The sequence below is a fragment of the Abramis brama genome (assembly GCF_963993115.1).
Source record: "Abramis brama genome assembly, chromosome: 16".
NCBI classification, from domain to species: Eukaryota; Metazoa; Chordata; class Actinopteri; order Cypriniformes; family Leuciscidae; genus Abramis; species Abramis brama.
In genome coordinates, this window is record NC_139978.1 from 20,362,488 (window position 1) to 20,384,655 (window position 22,168).

A 22,168-nucleotide genomic window follows, 5' to 3' on the forward strand; every position below is an offset into this window, starting at 1 on the left:
TTTTTAATTTAGATTAACTTAGCCATCATCAAATCCTAATTTAAAGTTAATTTTGCAAAAACATTCATAATTTAATAACACTGTTAAATGTAAATCTCAAAATTAACATCCATTTCTCATACCGTACATTATAAAGTTGTGATGTGTCAATTCACTTAGTTGCAACATTTAAAACCATAGATTTGTGTGTGTGTGTGTACTTGTACAACTATCTTTGTGAGGACCAGTTTGAGTTTTAGACCATTGGAGTGAGGACAAAGAGAGTAAAGTGAGGACATTTTGGCCGGTCCTCACTTTCTGAGACCCCTTTAAAGGCCTGTTTGAGGGTCAAGACTTGGTTTTAGGGATAAGGTTATAATTAGGTTAAGGGTAGGTTTAGGGAAAGGGTTCGGGTTAGGCACTTAGTTGTGATGGGTAAGGTTAGGGTAAGCGGCTAGAGATTGCATTGTGTCAATGAATGTCCTCATAAAGATAGATGTACAAGAATGTGTGTGTGTGTGTGTGTGTTACTTTTTAATTTACATTTCCATTCAAAGGTTTGGGGTCGGAAAGATTTTTTACTAATACTTATTACTTTTATTTAGCAATGATGCATGAAATTTATCAAAATTGACAGTAAAGACATTTATAATGTTACAAAGATTTCTATTTTATATGAATGTTGTTCTTTTGAACGTTCTATCCATCAGAAAATCCTGTAAAATGTATTGCGGTTTCCACAAAATATTCAGAAGCACAACTGTTTTCAACATTGATAATAATAAGACATTTTTCTTGAGTAGCAAATCAGCATATTATAAATTATTTCTGAAGGATCATGTGACACTGAAGACTGGAGTAATGATGCTGAAAATTCAGCTTTGGCATCACAGGAATGAATTACATTTAAAATATATTAAAATAGAAAACAATTATTTTTACTGTCCAGTATTTGTATCAAATAAATGCAGCCTTGGTAAGCATGAGACGTCTTTCAAAGATACATTCAACTCGCATTGAAAATGCACTGTACACCTATTTAGCAACACAGTATTTTGCCAAATAAACAACATAAAATAAAGTGATTCCTATCTTCCATGTGTATGAATGGAAGTAAATAAAGCTCAAAGCTTAGTGTGACTTTAACTTGACAGGCCATCTCTCATGTTATCTCAAGGTGTTGAACTGACCTGTTTCCTTGACACACTGCCGTCCACTGGGTCGATGTACTCAAAATTATCAGCCTTCTCCACACTGTAGACGTTATTGCCCACAGAAAACTTCTGAGTGGTAAAAGCTTTATCAGTGATAACAGCCTCCAAATCTCTCATGAGGTAATACGCTGCCCTGCCGTCCACTCCTTCATAGTCAAACCTGGCAGATATAAAGAAATAAATCCAACAAACACTATAGTACATCAATGTAAAAGATAGATGTTGCCTAATAATACCTACAGTAATAAATACTTGTTTTGACCATTTGGAGAGCTCCCAGGATTTTCACATGACATCTACAAGTAGAGCTAAATATGGTGAATGTGGGAAACATGTATGAGAAAGGGAAAAACAATCCAGGCACACAATAAAGAGATACTAGCCTACTCAGTCTCAAAGGAAAAGCCATTGAGCGGGTGGGTACTGTATGTATACACAAAGAAATATCCTGAAATGTCCCGAGAGACCTGGAGATTGATGTTAGAAATGAAGCTTGGGAAGGAACTGTCGCTTGGGAAGATGCTTATTTGGGTTCAGCTCACCTGCAGAAGTAGTTGCGTCCCATTTTGGCCCAGTGATCTCTCACTATTCCCTCCACTCCCAGGTTACGCACTGCCATTATGGACAACCATACCAGAACTGACCACAGGCCGTCTTTATCTCGGATGTGGTCTGAACCTGAAAGAGACAGATAAAGAGATACATATTTTGATATTCCATCTACCGTTCAAAAGGTTGCATTTACTTGATAGAAATGCAGTAATCTTGTGAGATATTATTGCAATTTAAAATAACTGTTGCATATTTTAATATATTTAATAGGTAATAAATCCCAGTGCTGCAAAGCTGAATTTCGAAGCTGTCACAATCACATCAGTATTCAATGTCAAATGATCCTTCAGAAATCATTCTAATATGCTGATTTGGTGCTCAAGAAACATTTATTATTATTATTATTATTATTATCAATGTTGAAAAGAGTTGCTTAATATTTGTATGGCGCACTAGAGACTGACATTAGTGGCTGCGGTTTTTAGCCTCCTTGTTAGGGCACCCGCTTCCCATGGAAGAAACGCCAGTTGGATTCCCACTCGGAGCGGTGTGAGTAGAACTGGAGGGGTTACATTGGTGCCGTGACCCAAATGGGAGTGAGGTTTAGGGGGGTGAGTGTCACTCCTGCAGGTAAACCTCACTCCCCTGTCCTCAAGAGTCGCATTAGCGACTGACGCTAGTGGCTGTGGTCTTTACCGTCCTTGTTACTGTCACACTTGCTGTGTTATATAATCCAAAAGACAAGACGAAATGGAAACAAAAGGAGTAACACACTAGTATAACAATATCAACATCAAGACAAAGGACTGAAGAAACTGAGGGCTTAAATACACATTGTTGGCAATCAACAGAACAATGAACAGGTGAGGACTAATCAGGAACCATAGTAACAAACAAGTGGCAGGAAAACTGATCAAAGAAAACTAGAACTGTGTTCTAAATCGTCCCCTATACCCTCATTCACTATTCCCCACATTAGTCCACAAGTATAGCCCTAGTCCACCTGAAGGAGTGAATAAAAATGAGTGAGTGAATTCGGACATGCCGGTGCTGTGCTGAATTTCGTCTCCCTACCAAATTAGTACCCCCCTAGTTGAATTCAGTATCTAATTGCATAATTCTAACCCCACCCCTAATCCTAACAACACCCCCACACCTAATCCTAAACCTAGCTATACTAGGGGGTTATAATCAGGCAGAGGTCAGAATTCGGCACAACTCCAGAAGGGCTGTCGTTTTTGCACAGTTGGCAACTATGGAAACTAGCATGTATAAACCTTAATTAAACAATTTAATAATCAATTAAAAAGGAATTTATACCTGTATGATATTATGCTGGACCCACATTGGACCAGCGGTTTGGAAAATGGATGGATGATTCTGCTGCAGGAATTCATTTGGCATTACGCATTATAGGTATTCTCTAGCTGTTGAGTGTACATCGGTTATACATTCGTAATTGCAGTGCATTGTGGGATTGAATGAGTATGAGTGCACTCGATAACAACCACTATGGTTTCGGACACCACTACAAATGCCAGTCCCTTCAAATAGTGACTTATTTAAGGGCATAGGGGGTGATTTCCAACACAGCCTAGGTCAAACCAAAACACAGAGACAAGAACTAAAGCCAAACAGAACATACATGTGACAGTTAGTGCACCCGCCTCACATGCTGCAAACACTGGTTCGAATCCCGCTTGTCACAGTGCGAGTAGAACCGGAGAGGTTACACTGAGATTGATTTAAATCAAGAGATTATAATGACAAAATGAAAGCCCTCACTCCCCTGGTCAACTCTTCATCTGCTTGACATCTTCTCTATGACTTTTGTTATTTGATCTGGTTTATTTCATGTAATCAAATGTCAGAAGAAGTGTATCCGACAGCTGTTCTGTGCGTGACTAATTCTGAAGTACTAAAAAATGCTCAGGCCTACCGCATATCACATCAACAGCCAAAGACGCTTGTAAGCCAATGTAACATTGTTGTATAATTAGTTTTGACTCTTCAAATCAATAAAACACAATCAAGTTCATTTCAAAAAGCAGATTTCAACATTATCAGCTTGTCCAACTATTATCTGTTAACTTTCCTTCAGCTCACAAAACAATAAGCTTGACGCAGAAACGACCTGGTTCACAGCCAAAAGGGAAACTTGCTTAATGCCAATATTCCATAAACACACTCAATTTGTACCAGATATCTGCCTCTCCATATAATGATGCATGTCTAGCATAGTAGAGAGTGTTTAGTGAAAATTCAACTGACAAGTGACCCATGACAGCACTACAATCCCGCAGCAAAGTCAAAACATGGTGAATAATGAGCGGGCTGCTCTTTTGACACCTACAGACAATGCCTCGTGTCTCACTCAAGGTCTTCTTGGCGGTGTAAAACCCCAGAGGCTTTACAGATCGACCCTGCCGCCCACAGGGCCAAGCGTCTGTCTGCCCAGCAACATTATTCAGCGCCAGTTGCTTATTCCACATTCAGCTGCCAACCAAAACACAGACAGGGGCTCACCTTCAATACCAGACAGGGGCTCACCTTCACATATGGGAGTTTCTACAAGGCAGTTTTGGCCTAGTGGAATTAAAGACGTGCTTAAATAATAATAAATAAAAAAAACATTTAAAAAAAACTGTGAAACATAAAACAAGGGGTTTAAAATTATATGAGGGCGAGTAAATGACTTAAGTTTTGGGTGAATTAATTGTGCACAGTACATACATACTGAAATGTTTGCTATTTTTCTGAACCAAAAAAAATGTAATTTCCATAAAAAATGTTTTGATAACATTCTGTGGTGGAAATTGTGATTTTGGACCTTTGTTTTAAATGGCCAAGAGTAATTTTATTTACCTTCATTTTTCTTTACACATCATGTCTCATATTTTAAGCTCTTCACTATCTCCTTGGCACCCACAAATAAAAACTATTGAAAACCATTTTTTTGATCTGTTTGAATAATCATTGTTTCAAAATATTTGTATGACAAATTTTCATATTTGAATACTGAACATATGGTTCTGAAAATACTACAATCTATAAATAAAAACAATTTGAAAAGAAGCAAAAAAAGTTTTAAAATAAAAATATTTTTATGGCAAATTTTCATATTTTAAGACTGAATGAATTGTTAAGGGGAAAAAAATATAATCTATAGATGAGTCATTTGAACACCATGTAGATGTTTTGTAAAAAATATGAATATGAATTATACATGCACGTTAAAACATTTCCAAATGCAGTTTCAATGTCACCTTTACATAAGAAAAAGGGAAAAAAAGTTAGTTGCTATAAGTTAGCTGTTAGTTTTTTGTTGCTTTTAATAAAATCAAACCCCTGTGACATGAAAAAAGTGCTTGTCGTTGAAGAAACACCTTTATTAAGCAGGAACACATCTGGTTGTTCAAGCGTTGTGTGACGTGTTATATGACATGAGAGGACTAGAGAACTAAAACCATTACAATCCAGTAAATCCCTTTTTCTTCCACTCCTTTACCTCCTTCTTTTGTGAGAAAAGCAGAGGAGGAGTAGTTTGCTTTTGCCAGCAGAGACCACTCTCACGTTCTCACTATTTCAGATGATTCACAAGCCTGTCTTCCTTTTATAGCGGAACACTGATAAAGATCTACATTTTGGATGTGGTCAAAATGTCAGAAAGCATTTCCAAACAAAAAGCTCCCTCCAAAAATGTCAATGACATAAAATGATTTTTTTAAACATGCTTTCTTTTATGTTTGACAGAAAAATAACATTATAGGGGTTTGGAACAACAAGTAATAAATAATGACAAAACATTCATGATGACTTTTCAACTCTAAAAGCCGGAGAAGGGCTTTTATATGCTCTTAGAGAAGTGCACGGACTCTGATGGCACCCACCTGCTCCGAAGCTCTCCTCTCCACAGAACGAACACCTCCCAGAATCCATCAGGTTTCCAAAGAATCTCCAGCCTGTGGGAGTTTCATAAAGCGCCACCTTCATGGCCTTAGCAACCCTGCAAACAAACAGGAAGCATGAGTACTCCAGTGCAATCCTACTCAGAGTTCATTTGGACAAGATCAAATCTGAAAGAAGGATTGTATCTCATTGGCTAACAGCATAATTTCTTTATCAAAGTATCTTTAAAATTGTGCAATTACTGCAATATAAAGGCCTGTACACACCAAGAACGTCAACTATAAAGATAAGTATTACGATAAATATATTAGCGTCCACACCAGCGGACATGCGCACTTAAGCTATGTCATCTTCCACTTTAATTGATCAAGCTCTTTAAAGCAAGATGGATTCTGATTTGGATTCTGTCAATGTTTCTATCATTCATCAGCTGGAAAATAATTGTTCTGAAAGTGATTCCAAAGATATTATTCCTCTTTATTATTAACGTTGGACTCTACTATTTTTTGTGTGAGAATGGGCCTTTACACTCTAAAAAGTGAAAAAAAATTTAGAGGCAGATTTTGTCTTATTACCACATGGATCATATTTTAGGAAACCTAATAATACAGTATTATATATTTTAAAACAATACATGTAAATGATAGACTGTGAAAGAAGATGGATGTCGATGTAATGATCATTTGATATACTCATGAGCAAAGTAATCGCCATTCAGATTTCTACAAATTCACTGGTAGTACATTTAGTACCTGTTCTTTGGACTAATTCATTAATCAAACTGCATATTTCGTCTTCTCAATTCAGTGTCTTTATAAGGCAAAAAGCAGAACGAAACCATGCTGACATTTTGGCTGACATTTATTTTGAGATTCAGCCATGTGCCTGGAGGAGCAAACAGCACTTTAATCATCGGTGTGTAGTCTACACCTGTTTAACTTGCTTATACAGTCAAACTCCTGTGAGCCGTCACAGAAACTGAAAATTTAGGCCTACATTTGAACAAATATTGTCATATTACATTATTGTTAAGACAGCAAGTTTGGTATTTGGGAACTGTAATGACTATGAAAATTAAATAGATCGAGAAAACAAGAGGAGGAACGCAGTTACAAGTCTCCTTCTCTGTTTGTTGATCTTGGATAATGGCTAGAGTCATAACTATTTTCAGACACTGCAATCTGGCATTATGGGTAATGAGTTGCTGAGATCCCATCAGATGAAGGGACAGATGACAGGGAACCGATGTAAATGAGGAGAGCTGGGATGCAGCTGTTTACTCATGGGTGGAATTACTAAATATGGGAAAACAAGTGTTATTGACTCAAGGGACATGGAGTAGAATGGAAAGCCTGGCACACGGACAGCAAACTGGAATCTTTGACCTGTTGACTTGTTTTCAATGATTTATTCTCATATTTGTGGCCAACACAAGCAGCGCTATCTCTAACTTTGCATCGGAAATATTTTGCATGCATATGTGTTCATGAGGGTGTGACTGGATTTTTAACAATTCTGTCTATAAAAGAATGAAAAAAAGGGAAAATAACATGCTCAGCTGAGTTTTAAAGTCGGCAGCTGTTCCTAACCTCAATAAAACTCAATTATCAACTAGCATAATTTTAGCAATGAGTTGACAGGCAGTCTAATTAAGCTGGTAAACTACCCCGGTTGTACTAAAATGATTTCCATTTACATTCTCCAAGGTATATTAAAACATTTTTAAAAGTAAAATTGCTTTTAAAATTGCTTTATTACAATATGAACAAATAGTTTAAGGACTTTACCACCTTATAAAGTCTAATCTTGTGAGTACACACAGACGACAATGACCAAAAGAGTTAAAAAACACTGAGATTAAGATTAAGCTTATACAAATCATGAACTGTTTATGCATATTACAGTTCAAAGATTCATATAATTTTATATCAAGTATGTAATTTTTCCATCACTAGCGTTACTAAATGGAATTGCAAAAAAATGTAATGAGCCAAAAAGGGAATAAGCAAATATACCCCCCCCCCCCCCCCCCCCCCCGTTTTATTCCTGAATGAATCACTGTTGTTGAACAAATCAGTTCAGTGAATAATTCAACGACTTATAAAGAGAGCCGCTTATTTCATTCCTTTTCACCACCTACTAATTTAACGATTGCCTGCAGAAAGATTCACTTAAAATTCCCACCACTAATGCACAGACTGACAGCTTGTCTGAATGCGCAAACACAGGGAAGCGGAGTGATACAAACAGTGAAAAGTCCCAGGATGTTATATACAGATGTATTTATATCATTAAATGGGTTTAAAATATGGTTACAGCAAACACACTGGACTGCAGTTACAATTCGACTGGATTTTCTCATGTGTAATTTCCCCATATTTCAGCAGTTCATCCTCAGTACATGGTCAAATTGATAGCACACATTCTCTCTTCCCCTTCCCACGTGTATAGGGAACACGGCAGATGTTTCCTTTCCATCCTTCCATCCTTAAACACAGTCATATGCGCACATATAAAGAGCTGCAATCACACACCAGACCTACAGCACACACATGCTCCAGTAGATTATCTCCACAGCCACTTCACAAACACACACTCCTGAGAGGTCCATGGTATAAACAGCCACAGCCGAGAGCTCACTTGTCGCCTAAAAAGGTTTACAGCAGCAGAGACGCCTTGCTCCAACAACTCGCACCCCAGGGGACATGCATGCCTCAGAAAAACAGTTCAGATTAGTTGGACAGAATGATACAGATTCATGAAAAGAGAATACAGTTATTCCCTATCACCAGATCCAGAACTACAAAATCTGACTTTTAAGGACTCGCAATATAAAAATGTCCTGATTATTGTAGATTTCAACAGCTAACTAAATAAGGTCAGTTCATTTTCTGACCTGACTCTCTTTCCTGGTGGTGTTGTGAATTAAAATGTATGGTGTGAACATTTAAAAAGTATGTTTATCTCAGTTGTTAATGATGAAGAGATGAAGACTCCAGTCAAATCAGTAGCCTAATAAAACAGGGCTCAACTGAACATTGCATATTTTTTGCTGCTTGCCAATCAGGCCATTTCTAGTTGTCCTTCCAACATTTTTACTGGCTCCAACATAAAAATAAAATAAATAAAATGTATTAATTATAATTAAATATAATACAAATATGTGACCCTGGACCACAAAACCAGTCACATGGGTCAATTTTTTAAAATTGGGATTTATATATCATCTGAAAGCTGAATAAAGAAGCTTTCCATTGATGTATGGTTTGTTAGGATATGACAATATTTGGTCAAGATACAACTATTTGAAAATCTGGAATCTGAGGGTTGCAAGAAAAAACGAAACATTGAGAAAATCGCCTTTAAAATTGTCCATTTATGTTTGCGATTGTGCAGCATTCACTCACAAAAATATATATTTTATATATATATATGGTAGGAAATTTACAAAATATCTTCATGGAACATGATCTTTACTTAATATCCTAATGATTTTTGGCATAAAAGAAAAATCGATAATTTTGACCCATACAATGTATTGTTGGCTATTGCCACAAATATACCCGTGCGACTTGTGACTGGTTTTGTGATCCAGGGTCACATATATGCATTTTATTTATTTAATTTGATATTTACATTCAGTTTACAAGTATAATTTATATATTTATTACAAAAATATTACTGATTGGTTTGTAATTTTCAAACGATTTTTACATTTTTACAAGAACATGTCACATTTCTACAATGACATCGCAACTGAAAACATTAGTTTTTTCCGTGATGCTACATCCATAAAATTAGATGTCGGTATAAAGACGAAAACTCAGCTTTAAAGTATATGTATTCTTTTTATTGAGCCAAAAAGTCAGAGACTACTCCATTATTGGTCAGAATATTTTTGCCATACAAATTTGCAGATCATCCATCCATCCATCCATCCATCAATTATCCACCACTTATCTGGGACCAGGTGCACCAAACTTGAACTTTAATATGCAGCAAAAACAAAACTATTACAAATATCCTACCGTTTCCATGCTGCCACGCTCACATGCGATCAAATGGAAGTGAATGTAAGATGAAGTGACCGCACCTATAGCCTGGAAGGTAACAGCTCGAATTTGGAGGGTGACTTCAGTGTAAGAGAGAATGAGAAAGGAAACAATCTAGAACTGTCTCTAGGCTGGGAGCACCCATTCTTACTTAACTATCATTTACAGAATGGAAAATATAACACTCTGCTTAGCTATGGCTATACTTTATAACAAGGTACAAACTCATGCCAAATGTAGACTCAACCTTTCTTTCTTTATCTTAGCCACACCAGTAGTTAAAGTCTCATTGACAGTGTGTTACTGACATTGAATCAACCTTGCAAAGCCTCCAGGAAGTGAACAATGAGTCACAGAACAAACACAATACTGATGGGAGGAAATCACACTTAATTCTAGTGTTATGACACAATAAGCACTTTCTGGCTGTTTTTAATGACTGATTGGGTAGCACTGACTGCCAGCATTACAGTGATAGTTCACCCAGAAATAAAAATCTGTCATCATTTACTCATCCTTATGTCATTCCAAACCCGAATGTCTTTTTTTCTTCTGTGAAACTCAACAGAATATATTTAGAAGAATTTTGGTAATAGGTTACCATTGAATTCCATTGTATGAACAAAAAAAAGAAGAAGAAAAAAAACGCTGAGACATTTCTCAGAATATATATTTTGACTTTCAAAGAATAAAGAAAGTCTGGAACGACATAAGGGTGAGTAAACGATGACAGAATTGTCATTTTTGAGCGAACTATCCATTTAATAAGGCCATTTCATTTCAATCAGGTGCACGTTATTGCCGAAAGTTGCAAACTTAATTCATAGAAGAGAAGTGGACGAGTAAAGATGGTTTAGGTTTTTGAAATTTGAAACTGAAGTGTGTATGTTAAATGTCAAACAGAAGTGAAAAAATTAAGAATTGTATTCAGGCAGGTTTTCTGAACACTCCCTGTTCCCCATTGGTCAGCAAAACAGGTAACTCCGCCCCCAACTGACACAATTGATGGAGCTGTTGCTGTATCAGACTGGGAAATGTATTGATAGCACCACAGACTCACAAAATAAGCTACAAATATAGGAATAGGATAAGAAAATTTGATTAAAAGCCTTTACATTTAAACAATATCGTTTAAATGCATGAAATTGCTATTCATTTCTCATAGCATAAGATCCTGTCTCAAAGCAGACAGGTCTTTAGCATGATTATTTTTAGTCTGCAGGAGCTCGCGCAGGGTTGAGCTAACACTGTTATTCTTAGGGAGTGAGTCTCCACACTGTAACCTCTGGCCCCATCACTAATGCTTTTACCATTTAGTGACTTGCACAAGAAGAGTAACTGAGATAGTGGAAAGATCCTGATGGATTATTTCCTCCCTGGTCATCAGCTTATCAATTATTTTGAGAGTTGACTGGCTTTTCTTTAAACAGCTCTGAACTCCTGCAGTATATTAAGGGATAATGTCACTCTCTCTTAATTTGACAAACAAATGTGAAAGTCAAGAAAAGAAATGGAGGCAAGCCGTGTGGAAATTCTTTTAAAACTAAGTAGAACCAACCAGTTTCTTTGTTTCACCGAATACAAGTGCAAGCAAATCGGTTTGTAATTTATATTTAAGTGCATAATTAATATTCAAGATTCTGCATAACAGTCTTGCTGAATTTTTGAAGGTTTAGTAGTACATTCCTATCAGACAGAGTGGTTTGAGCAACTTTTGCTGATAACTTGTTAAATTTCAATAGTCTGCAGCATGTCTGTGAATCATGGCATTTCAGCGGTATCATATGAGAGCATCCCAGACAGCAACAGTGTCTCTCCAGATCCGGCGGAATCCAAGTGTACCAGATGTGGGCCGGATCTGGGCCGACATGTTGCTGTCTGGGTGTTACAGGAGTCCGAGTCCTATCAGCAACATTTAACACCTATATTTCTGTGAGTGTGCTTTTTGATAAAAACATTTTTTCACAATCTGTAAATTAGCAAGGTTTTCTTACCTGTCGATGGCCATGCTGGTTGGCATACTGCGGGCAAAACCTCTGATTCCTCTCTGACTGAAGTAAGGGATGCAGGAGAGGTTTGCTGCCATCACTGCCAGTGAATCTGACGGGCTCACAAAGAACCCATCTTGACCCATAATCATGTAACGATCCTGTACATAAGACAAACATAGCCAACATTATACAACAGTTAGCTCTGTCCCAATTTGATTGAACAAGCATCATCTTATTTTTTTTATCTAAAATGTATAGGTTACTTGATATTAATTTCTTGTTCACTGATCTGGTGTATTAAATAACCAGCTGCTGTATCATTTGAAAATGATGAGAAATACATACACTAGCATTTATAAGTTTGGGGACAGTAAGATTTGTTTAAAAGAAATTAATTATTTTATTGAGCAAGGGTGCATTAAAACGATCAAAATTCACAGTAAAGACTTTTACATTGTTAATAAAAAATATATATATTTCAAATAAATGCTGTTCATTTGAACTTTCTATTTATCAAAGAATAATGAGATAATCGCGATTAATTGCATCTAACATCAAAGTTTTTGTTTACATAATATTTTAAACAAATGTGTATACACACATATATTATGTAAACAAAAACTTTTTTATTGCGATTAATTAATTTGACAGCACTAGTTTCGACAAAAATATTAACATTACACCTTTTTTCAACATTAATAATAATTAGAAATGTTTATTGAGCACCAAATAAATAAATGCAGCCTTGGTGAGCATAAGAGACTTCTTTCAAAAACATTAAATAATTCTTAACAACCCCAATCTTTTGAACAGTAGTGTATAAGCATTTTTCTCAATAGTATGAATAGCATTTCCTGTTTCTCACTTGTTTGCAATATTTAGAAATCGTTAAATAAAAAAATAAAAACAGTTAGATATTAATAAAGAACTGCAATCAAAACAAGACCCTGATAAAGATGCAGGATATAATCCAGGAATAATTTAGTTCGACAGCCTTGATTCTTTTGCTCTTTTCTTGATTATTATTCATATGACGTTTTTACATATTTTTTCTGTTTGTGTAAGTGATTTGTAAATGATTGTCAGATGATAAGAGATAAGCACCCCATCTGCATCAAAAGCAGCGCCAAAGCCAAACTCTCCCCCCTTCATAGAGTCCACCAGAGATGCAGCGAAAGCAGGGTTAGGGTTTGGGTGTTGGCCTCCAAAGTCCTCCAGAGGGACACAGTTAACAGCAGAATTGGCTGGAGCCCCGAGCTCATCGCATAGGATTTTTCGGACATATGGTCCCATAACTGAAACAGATGACATGAAGATTGACTCTACAGTACATACAGATGTAAATCTGCATATAGGTATTTGCAACTGTCCACAAGAGTTCACCTCCATTCATTGCATCTATTCGTATCTTCAGCTGGTTTGGACCCGTCAGCAAGCTCTTGATGGCACCAAAGTCAAAAATTCCCCGCAGCATGTTTAGATAGATCTCGACTGAATCCACAATCTCAACTGGAAAACAGAGAAAGAACATGTTTATGTTCAGTACATCAGTGTAAACCTGAAGTTTGTGGTAAAAGTAAATGAAAACACTAGAGTAAGTTTATACCGCTCACCTCTGAAGGGCTTGAACTTGTTCTCGAGGTCAAAGTCTTGACGGCCAAGGCGGGACAGGTCGATGTGGAGGTCAGGGCAGATGGCGTACTCCTCTAGTGTGCGGCTGACCTGATGGATCCTCTCCATCACTGTGTCTGGAGAAGGCCCTGGGAACAAGAAACAGTGGCAGATTTCAACAAAACATCTCAAATATTAAAAAATAACAACAACAAGTTGAATGAGAATCTATCTATCTATCTATCTATCTATCTATCTAGAAAACATACAGAATGACCATCACATTGTTATAAGAACATTGCATTTCAAATAAATGGTGCTCTTTTGAGCTTCCGATTAATCAAATAATCCTCTAAAAAAATCATTTCCCACAAAAATATTAAGCAGCACAACTGTTTTCAACATTGATAATAATAAAACATGTTTCTTGAGCACCAAATCAGCATATTAGAATGATTTTTGGAGAATGTGACACTGAATACTGGAGCAACGATGCTGAAAATTCAACTTTGCCATCACAGGAATAAATTACATTTTAAACAATATTCAAATATAAAACAATTTCTAATAATATTTTACAATATTACACTTTTTACTGTATTTTTGATTAAATGCAGCCTTGGTGAGCATAAGAGACTTCTTGCAAAAACATAAAAAAATCGTATAGACCCCAACTTTTGAACGGTAATATGCAGTAGTCAGTAATATGCATGCTAAAAAAAAAAATATATATAGATATAGATATTACAATACATGTCCATAGAAGATATTTTACTGTGTTTTCTGTAAATAGTTGTTCATGACAGCTTAGAAAAGGGTAACGTTAAGCTGATGTCATGACATTATTGGCCCAGCGATTCCCTTAGGCTGATATTATAATATTACATATTGAAAGTATCATTATCATTCTGAAGGTGCTCTTATGCAGGATGTTTCAGTATGCTTTGTAATGTTCTCACCTCCATTAGCGACACTGAATTTAACCCCAAAGTCTCCTCCTGGGCCTCCTGGACTGTGGCTTGCAGTGAGAATGATCCCACCGCTGGCTTTTATCTTCCTGATGATGCAGGAGACTGCTGGGGTGGACAGGATCCCGTTGTGTCCAATGACTAGACGTCCTATCTGAAATTGAAGTTTTGGTTTCAGTGGTGTCAAGGTTTTTATCATGCTTTGAAAGTCAATGGAGTCCAATGTTGGTTTGGACTCTCACTGTAGGAAAAAACAATTTTTTTTTTCTTTTTTTTCTTTTGGGTTTACAGAAGAAAGAGAGTCAAGTGTAAAAATGTAAAAGTGAGTATTTATACTTTAGATACTGGCCCTAAAATGTGCATATTAGTAGCTTGGAGTGGTAATATACCCTTATAACAAGCTGTTGTACATCTAAAAGTACATTTTTTGCATTTTTCCCCCTGTAGATTATAAAAACAACGTATATGACAAAATAAGTAAATGTTATTTTAGGTTAATTGAGGAAAGATGATTTGAATATGAGTAAATGTAAAACTTTTTTTCATACATTGAAAGTCCAATGTTGTTTTGGACTCCAATGACTTTAATTGTACATTTTTTTAAATAACTTCTTTTGTGTTTCACAAAAGAACGAAAGCCATTCGTTTTTGAAATGACAAATGTAAACGTGCACTTTAGATCCTGAATAGCCTCTTTGCTCAATTCCAGACCTTCACCAGGGGTCATCATAACATTATGTGGTGGGCTTTAAACCTGCACCCTTCCGAGGCGCCAGTCATGGCTACTACTGCATACCAGGTCAACAACTACATCTGTCTGGTAGCTCATTCCTGTGGGATTGACGAGCTGACTCAGTGACAAAACTAAACAGACGTGTACAGGCTTCTTTACTTGCAATACAGGCTAACAATACCTAATCATTCAAAGTAGACCTGACATACAATCCTAGCTTCCATAAATTGCAACCTCATTTGTCAATCGCTCTAAATATTGACAGATACTGCTTGTTTCAGTCTTTCTAGCTCACAAGACAGCAGCCCAGACATCTCAGCAACTTTGTGACTCATTAAGCTTTACAAGATCAGCCACTTTCTATTAATAGTGAGGTATTTGGCATCTCTCACTCAAGTATTTATAATGATGAGCAAGTGCACTGACTCTAGTCTTTTTTTTGTGGTAATATGCTAATTAAATACCTCACTGATGCTTTGCTTATCCCGTTGCTTTTACATGCATCTCTTAGTTGAAGCTCAGTGAGTGTGAACTGTATTCCCAGCACTCTTTGAACAGCTTATCCATATAAGGTGCTGCTTCTGGATACACAGTGTCTATATATCATGTCTCTGAGAGCTACCAAGTTTGTATGGAAGAATGTCACTGATACAAAGAAAGAGAGGAGGGAGGATTTATGGCTGTATTGTATAATATAAATGGAATAACAGTATTTAGAGCATCAAAACAGTGACTTCAGGCTTTATGCTCCGACTGAACTAAACTTTACATCTTCATTAAAGCACAATAAAATATGCCATAAAGGTTGATGAACAAAGTTGATGAAGCATCTTGGCTCGTGGCCATATGTTCGGGGTTTCCCTGCAGTTGACATGAACATGAGGTCAAAACAAGGGAAACAGCGGCTCTCCAGGAAGAGTGTGCAGGGGAGGGATGGCATAACAGATAAAGACAGGATACATTTGGCCAGGCCAGGAAAGAGATTTAACTCTAAAACTTTCTTTCATACTCAGTTTGTTGCTTTTCAGGGTTTTCCAACAAAACGTGCATCTCAGTTTGGGATACCAAAAGTTTAAATCCATGTCATGTTATACTGAATCAACATGTCCAACAGACATGCAACAAATTGAACACTAAACAAGACACTTGAAATTATCATAATCAAATATAACAACAAAGATAATAATGATTACCAATTGGTAAATAAACGAGTCAATTAATTTTGATTATATAAATCAGAGAATCTATAAATAAATAAATAAATAAATAAATACATGGGCTTTCATTAATCTAACTGATACCTTTTTGATGATATAGATCAGAAAACCTATTAAATAAACAATATTTTATTAGATAGACTACAAAATCTATAAAGTTTATTAAGAAATAAACAAAAAAGCAATGCATTTTATTATATAGACTAGAAAATGTATATTTATCAATAAATAAATAAATTGGCGTTAATCTAACTGATGTTATCTTTTTGATAATATAGATCAGAAAAACATTATTATAGAATATCAATAAATAGATAAATAAATATTAATCTAACTGATGTTACTTTTTGATGATAAGTCAATATAAGTCAGACAACCTAATAAATAATAAATAAATAAAACAATGCATTGCATTTTTATTATAGACTAGAACATCTATAACATTTATAAATAAATAAACAAATAAATGAGTAAGCTTTAATTAACTGATGTTACCTTTTTGATGATATAGATCAGAAAACATAAATAAATAAACAATGCATTTTTATTATATAGACTAGCCTAATCTAATTATATTTATAAATTAATAAATGCACTTTGAATTATATAGGCCTACTATAATATCTATCAAGTTTAGTGGGAAATAATAAATAAATTATGCATTTTTAGACTTGACAATAAATAAATATAATTTTAAAATGTTAAAATAGTGAACTAGAAAAATAGGCGTGAGATTTTTATTTGACTTTGAAAAAGTATAGACACCATCACCTTACCCCGTTGGCAGCTGCCATTTGAACGATGACTTCAGTTGCAGCCCGGCTGAAGTATCTTCCATCGCTGCCCACCACCATGGTGCATCCCTGACGGTCCCTCAAGTCGATGGAGGACAGCACACTTTGGATGTAATTTTGAAGATAGTTCTTTTTACTTTCGAAAACAGCTGTCTTCTTTCTCAATCCATTTGTCCCTGGTCTCTGGTCGTCGAAGGGGGTCGTTTGGATAGTCAAAATGGGTATAGGGTTAGTCTCCATGATCTTCTGCAACGCTTTGAGGACCGTAAAAATGTAATGAGGTGTGAAACAATGTTCTAAATATCGTCAAAAGCAACAGAAGAAGTTCACGGAGGCAGCGAGCAGGGCGCTTCAGTCGCAGTGGATTATTTGAGACGCGTCCCGTGACGCTTCTTTGGAAAACTGGTGTACAGCAGCTGTCTTCTCATCGCACCGGGACAAACCGTGGTATAGTGGCACAAAACACAGAATAAATGGGTGAAAGGGTAAAGAAAGATTCCAAGATAAGGTCTTACGCTCACCGACACTCTTCTCCCGAACTGTCACGCGCACGTTTGTTTGCCAAAAGGCAGGGAGGGTAGAAGAAAACTCTATATAATGAGCTAACGCAGTGGCCAAAAATAGCCTATGATGTGTGGGGGAGCGAATAGTGACAGTGTGCTGCTGTGTAATCGGACGCTTCTACTGTCCGTGGCGCACTGGATCCACTAGAAGGTGGACAGAAAGTTCTCACCTGACGCACACCGGATCAAATGCAGAAATGTCATAACATTCATAAAATGTAATAACATTAAACACGAAGACAGAAAGGAATGAGAGAGAAATAATAAACTGACCAAAGTTTCCAATGCCAAAAAACAGATAAGGGAGATCGAGCGGGGCTAGTTGGCACAAGAGCTGTTTCTCAGGCCTAAATGTTTGAGGCAAAAGTCCAGTTATGTTTTTTATAGCAATGCGTTTCAAACATCTAATAAATAATAATAATAATAATAATTTTGTGAAATCTGTAGACTTCAGACTAAACTTCTGTATCATATTTCGCAGCTCCACTGAAATACATTCAAACAACAGTCAACTAGTTAAGCATTTTAAAGGTTTGAAATGTGTTCTGGGGAGAGCCTACATGGATATTTTCCATAAAAGTCAGGTTGGGGCATGTTGTCACACGTGTTTCATATTTAATTACATTTTTTGTTGTTGGCCAAAACAATGGTTTGATATTTTGTGTTCTACCTTTTGCGTTCATATTTTGTTTCATAATAGTTAGGCATGAAGGCCTATTCACGCAGAAATTCAAAATAAACCCACCGTGATAAATATATGAAGTGAAAAGTGTGACAACTGTTAGTTTGAGCTGAAAATGCATTAGGCCAATAGACAAAGTGATAACTACAGTACCGGTCATAAGTTTGGAAACATTAGGCCTATTTTTAATGTTTCTGAAAGAAGACTCATATGCTCAACAAGTCTGCATTTATTTGATAAAAAAAGCAGAAAAAACTGAAATATTGTGAAATATTATTACAATTTAAAATAATGGTTTTCTATTTTCAGAATTTTCAGAAGCCATTAGGCTACTCCAGTCTTCAGTATAACATAATCCTTCAGAAATCATTCTAATATGCTGATTTATTATCAATGTTGGAAACATTGTTTTTGTTTTTTTTAAAACCTGTGAAACTTTTTTCAGAATTATTTGATGAATAAAAAGAACAGCGTTTATTTAAAATATAAATATTTTGTAACAATATAGCCTACACTATACCGTTCAAAAGTTTGGGGTCAGTAGGCCTACATTTTTTTCTTTCTTTTTTTGAAAGAACTTTATATTTTTATTCAGCAAATTTTATAAAAAGTGATAGTTAAGATTTATACTGTTAGAAAAGATTTCGATTTTGAATAAATGCTGTTTTCAAAAAGTTTTTATTCATCAATGAACCCTGAGAAATTATTACAGGTTCCAAAGAATATTAAGCAGCGCAACTGTTTCCAACATTGATAAATGAGCACCAAATCAGCATATTAGAATGATTTCTGAAGAATCATGTGATACTGAAGACTGGAGTAATAGCTGATGAAAATTCAGATTTGCATCACAGAAATAAATTATATTTCAAAGTAGGCTATAGTAAAACATAAAACCATTATTTTAAATTGTGATAATATTTCACATATTACTGTTTTTTTTACCAAATAAATGCAGGCTTGTTGAGCACAAGAGACTTCTTTCAAACACATTAAAAATAGTAATCAAATGTGTCCAAACTTCAATCGAAATAATCGATCAAGCACATCCGTCTCAACAGGGGAATGCTTGTGAAATCAATGCGTTGAGTGCGACTGATTTCACGAGCTTCAGTCTCCATCTAGTGGACATAATGATAGAAAATGTCTTGCAAGCATTGACAGGGAAATCTAGGCTATTATGCACTTTATGCACGCTGTAACACGAGTATTGAACGCGCATTCATTCATGCAGTTCTTTAGCCTATAGGCTACATTACCCAACTCAACGTTCACAACTTTTCCCAAAAGCGAAAAAAAAAAAAAAAAAAAAAAAACCAGGCAAAGTAGGCTAATTGACTGAGCAAAACTTACTAGGCTATTTCATTTAACTCTGAAAACTTTGACGAGATCGTTGCAACCGAAGAACTACGAATAATGAGAACACAACATTGAAATGTGACAATGATGATTTATTTAAACAGGCATTTTAATACATCCACTTTCCAGGACTAGCAAATATATTACCATTTATTTATTTATTTATTTACATTAAAACTATCATAAGAGCAATGACAGAAATATCTTATGTTACAAGCCTATTTAAAATGACAAGAGTTCTTTTCCCCCAGGCAGTTCAACAGTGAGGATACACCATCCGCAGAGTTTCTGTGAAAGGAACAGTCTTGAGCAGAGGGGTCCTTGGTGGCACAGGTACCAAACTTGGAGTCACACATGATGTTGGCCTGGGAAAAGCATAACTGTAGTCAGGTGTGAGATGATGAGGAGAGTTTTTGTGAGGACACGCCGTTGATTTAGCCATGATGCTGTCAATGCTGAACGAACACTTCTGGGTCTTGGGCTCGGGCCTTTGCTGGATTTCTGGAGCTTCGTGGACCTTAATATTGAGAGTCTGATACTGGAAATATGGAGGGGGCACCATGATGCCATCCGGCACTGGCAAATATCCAATAGGATTAGCCTGGGCTGGCACCGGCCCAGAAACGCAGTAAGGTCGCCCATATGCTCGATAACTTAACGTTGGGTGGTGGTAGAGCACCAGGTTGTCTTTGGTGAACTCGGGTTGGTTCCTCTTGAATCTTTTTCTTCTGCGCAGAAAGCTGCCGTTGTCAAACATGTCCTCAGACGCAGGGTCCAGGGACCAGTAGTTCCCTTTCCCCGGGTTTCCAGGTTCTCGCGGGATCTTGATGAAGCAGTCGTTGAGTGATAAGTTGTGTCTGATGGAGTTCTGCCACGCTGGGAACTTCTCCTTGTAGTAGGGAAACTTGTTGCTGATGAAGTCGCAGATGCCGCTGAGGGTGAGCTTCTTCATCGGGCTCTGGAGGATGGCCATGGTTATGAGGGCGATGTAGGAATACGGAGGCTTGACGGAGGAGGTTTGCTTTGGAGCGGACGCGGTGGAGAAGCTGCTCTCGCTCTCTCCTGAAGACTCGGACCCTGAGTGATCGGGGTCCCTGCAAGGCATGATGAAATACTCTCGGTCGCTATCACTGTGGTCTCCTCCAACGATGTTTATTTCATCGTCTTCAAACGAGACGGGGGTACACGGCACTTCTTCGTAATCCTGGGTAAGGGTCATTGTTGGAGACCCCAAATGTGCTGGACGTGACTCGTGGTTGGTGAAGGTTGTGGTCGGATTGCAGGACTCAAAGAAATGAGGGCTATTTATGAGAGGCCACACGCATTCTGCCTTTGGTCCGCCGAGGGTCAGACCAATAGGAGTGGAGTGTCACCGCAGGGATTCAGGACAGGCAGGCAGGTGTGGGGGGCTTTGACCTGTTTAAACAATTCGCATATGAGATGTGGATCCTAAACATCCAATTAGAGCATCTGTACTGATACTGTTGGCTACAGCAAGAAAAGTGCCAATATTATTAATCAGCCTACTTTTATAGGAAAACCTTTTTTTTTTTTTCAATACATTTTTATCCTTAATATTAAAATATTTATACTTAAGTATTGAAATATTAAATCGATTAGGCCTATTAAATGCACTAACAAATAATGGATCTTTAAAACGCATATGCCAACACATATGGAAAGAAACAAACGCTTATAGGCTATATTTTTTTAAAAGTCACGTGTAAAAAATAAACAATACAAATTGAAAATAACAATTATTTTCAAACATACATGCAATATATATTTTAATATTAGTGTATTATTTTAATATCCTATTTTTGACGTTGTTTGGCCTTAAGGTTTTTAAGTTTTGAGCCTCATTTTATAGATTCCCGGTTACATGCACAAAATGCTTTTCTTATAGTTATGCCACAATGACTTCGTTTTTAAACTTTAACAATGCTTAAAACAAAAAATCCTTATTTTAATGCATTGTCTTAGGCTATATGATAAGCTTAATTTGAGAACCAAATTGGCATTGCTCTTGCGCCATTTCAAACATCAAACAAAAGTAGCCTATCAACACGAATTGTAATTCAACTAATGAAATAATATTATTACACAAATCGTGATTTAAAAGTTTTTTATCAATTGCGTTTTAAATCCGAACCAAAAAAAGAGCGTCACGTCATTGAAACCTTTACTACGTCAGCACACACACGTTATTCGATGTTTTTGGATTCTTCTCCAATTCAGAAGCAAGTTTGCGCAGTGGGAGCTGGGATGTGTGAGGGTGATTTTTCACACCACGCCTAACTACCGGTTTAAAAGACTGATTTTTCCCCGATACCCCCTGGGTTTCGTTTGGTTTGTCACCTCAAGATACCCGCAGGTGGTGTGACCATGAAAATGGCCATGGCCCGGCTCCCCGCATTGAAAGAAGAATGCCGGTAAACGAGCCTATCAACATCAGAATCAAAAAGGAAACGGCGCAGCTTTAGGCTACAGGCCAGGAGCGAGTTTTATTGGAGGGCATGAATGAGCGCAGCAATCCTCAAAGCA

General features: G+C 36.6%; 2 protein-coding genes across 2 annotated transcripts in view; both read right to left on the reverse strand.

Annotated features, from left to right (window-relative positions):
• pgm5 (phosphoglucomutase 5) overlaps window positions 1–17,629 on the reverse strand; it is a 24,790-nt gene extending 7,161 nt beyond the window's left edge. The window contains exons 1-9 of the mRNA XM_084087824.1: window positions 17,003–17,629; window positions 14,268–14,430; window positions 13,311–13,457; window positions 13,081–13,206; window positions 12,802–12,992; window positions 11,701–11,855; window positions 5,636–5,751; window positions 1,736–1,871; window positions 1,170–1,353 (exon numbers count right to left, since the gene is read on the reverse strand). Coding sequence (XP_083943950.1) covers window positions 1,170–1,353; window positions 1,736–1,871; window positions 5,636–5,751; window positions 11,701–11,855; window positions 12,802–12,992; window positions 13,081–13,206; window positions 13,311–13,457; window positions 14,268–14,430; window positions 17,003–17,260 — 1,476 coding nt within the window. The 5' untranslated portion in view covers window positions 17,261–17,629. The remainder of the gene's footprint in view (window positions 1–1,169; window positions 1,354–1,735; window positions 1,872–5,635; window positions 5,752–11,700; window positions 11,856–12,801; window positions 12,993–13,080; window positions 13,207–13,310; window positions 13,458–14,267; window positions 14,431–17,002) is intronic.
• A 2,091-nt stretch (window positions 17,630–19,720) lies between these two features.
• foxd5 (forkhead box D5) lies at window positions 19,721–21,123 on the reverse strand. Its single transcript, XM_084138673.1, has one exon. The coding sequence runs from the start codon at window positions 20,841–20,843 to the stop codon at window positions 19,881–19,883; it is 963 nt and encodes a 320-aa protein (XP_083994799.1). The 5' UTR covers window positions 20,844–21,123; the 3' UTR covers window positions 19,721–19,880.
• Between the last annotated feature and the right edge of the window lie 1,045 nt (window positions 21,124–22,168).

Coding starts and splice junctions, on each gene's coding strand:
- foxd5 (XM_084138673.1), bottom strand. CDS start 20,843: ATGACCCTTACCCAGGATTACGAAGAAGTGCCGTGTACCCCCGTCTCG.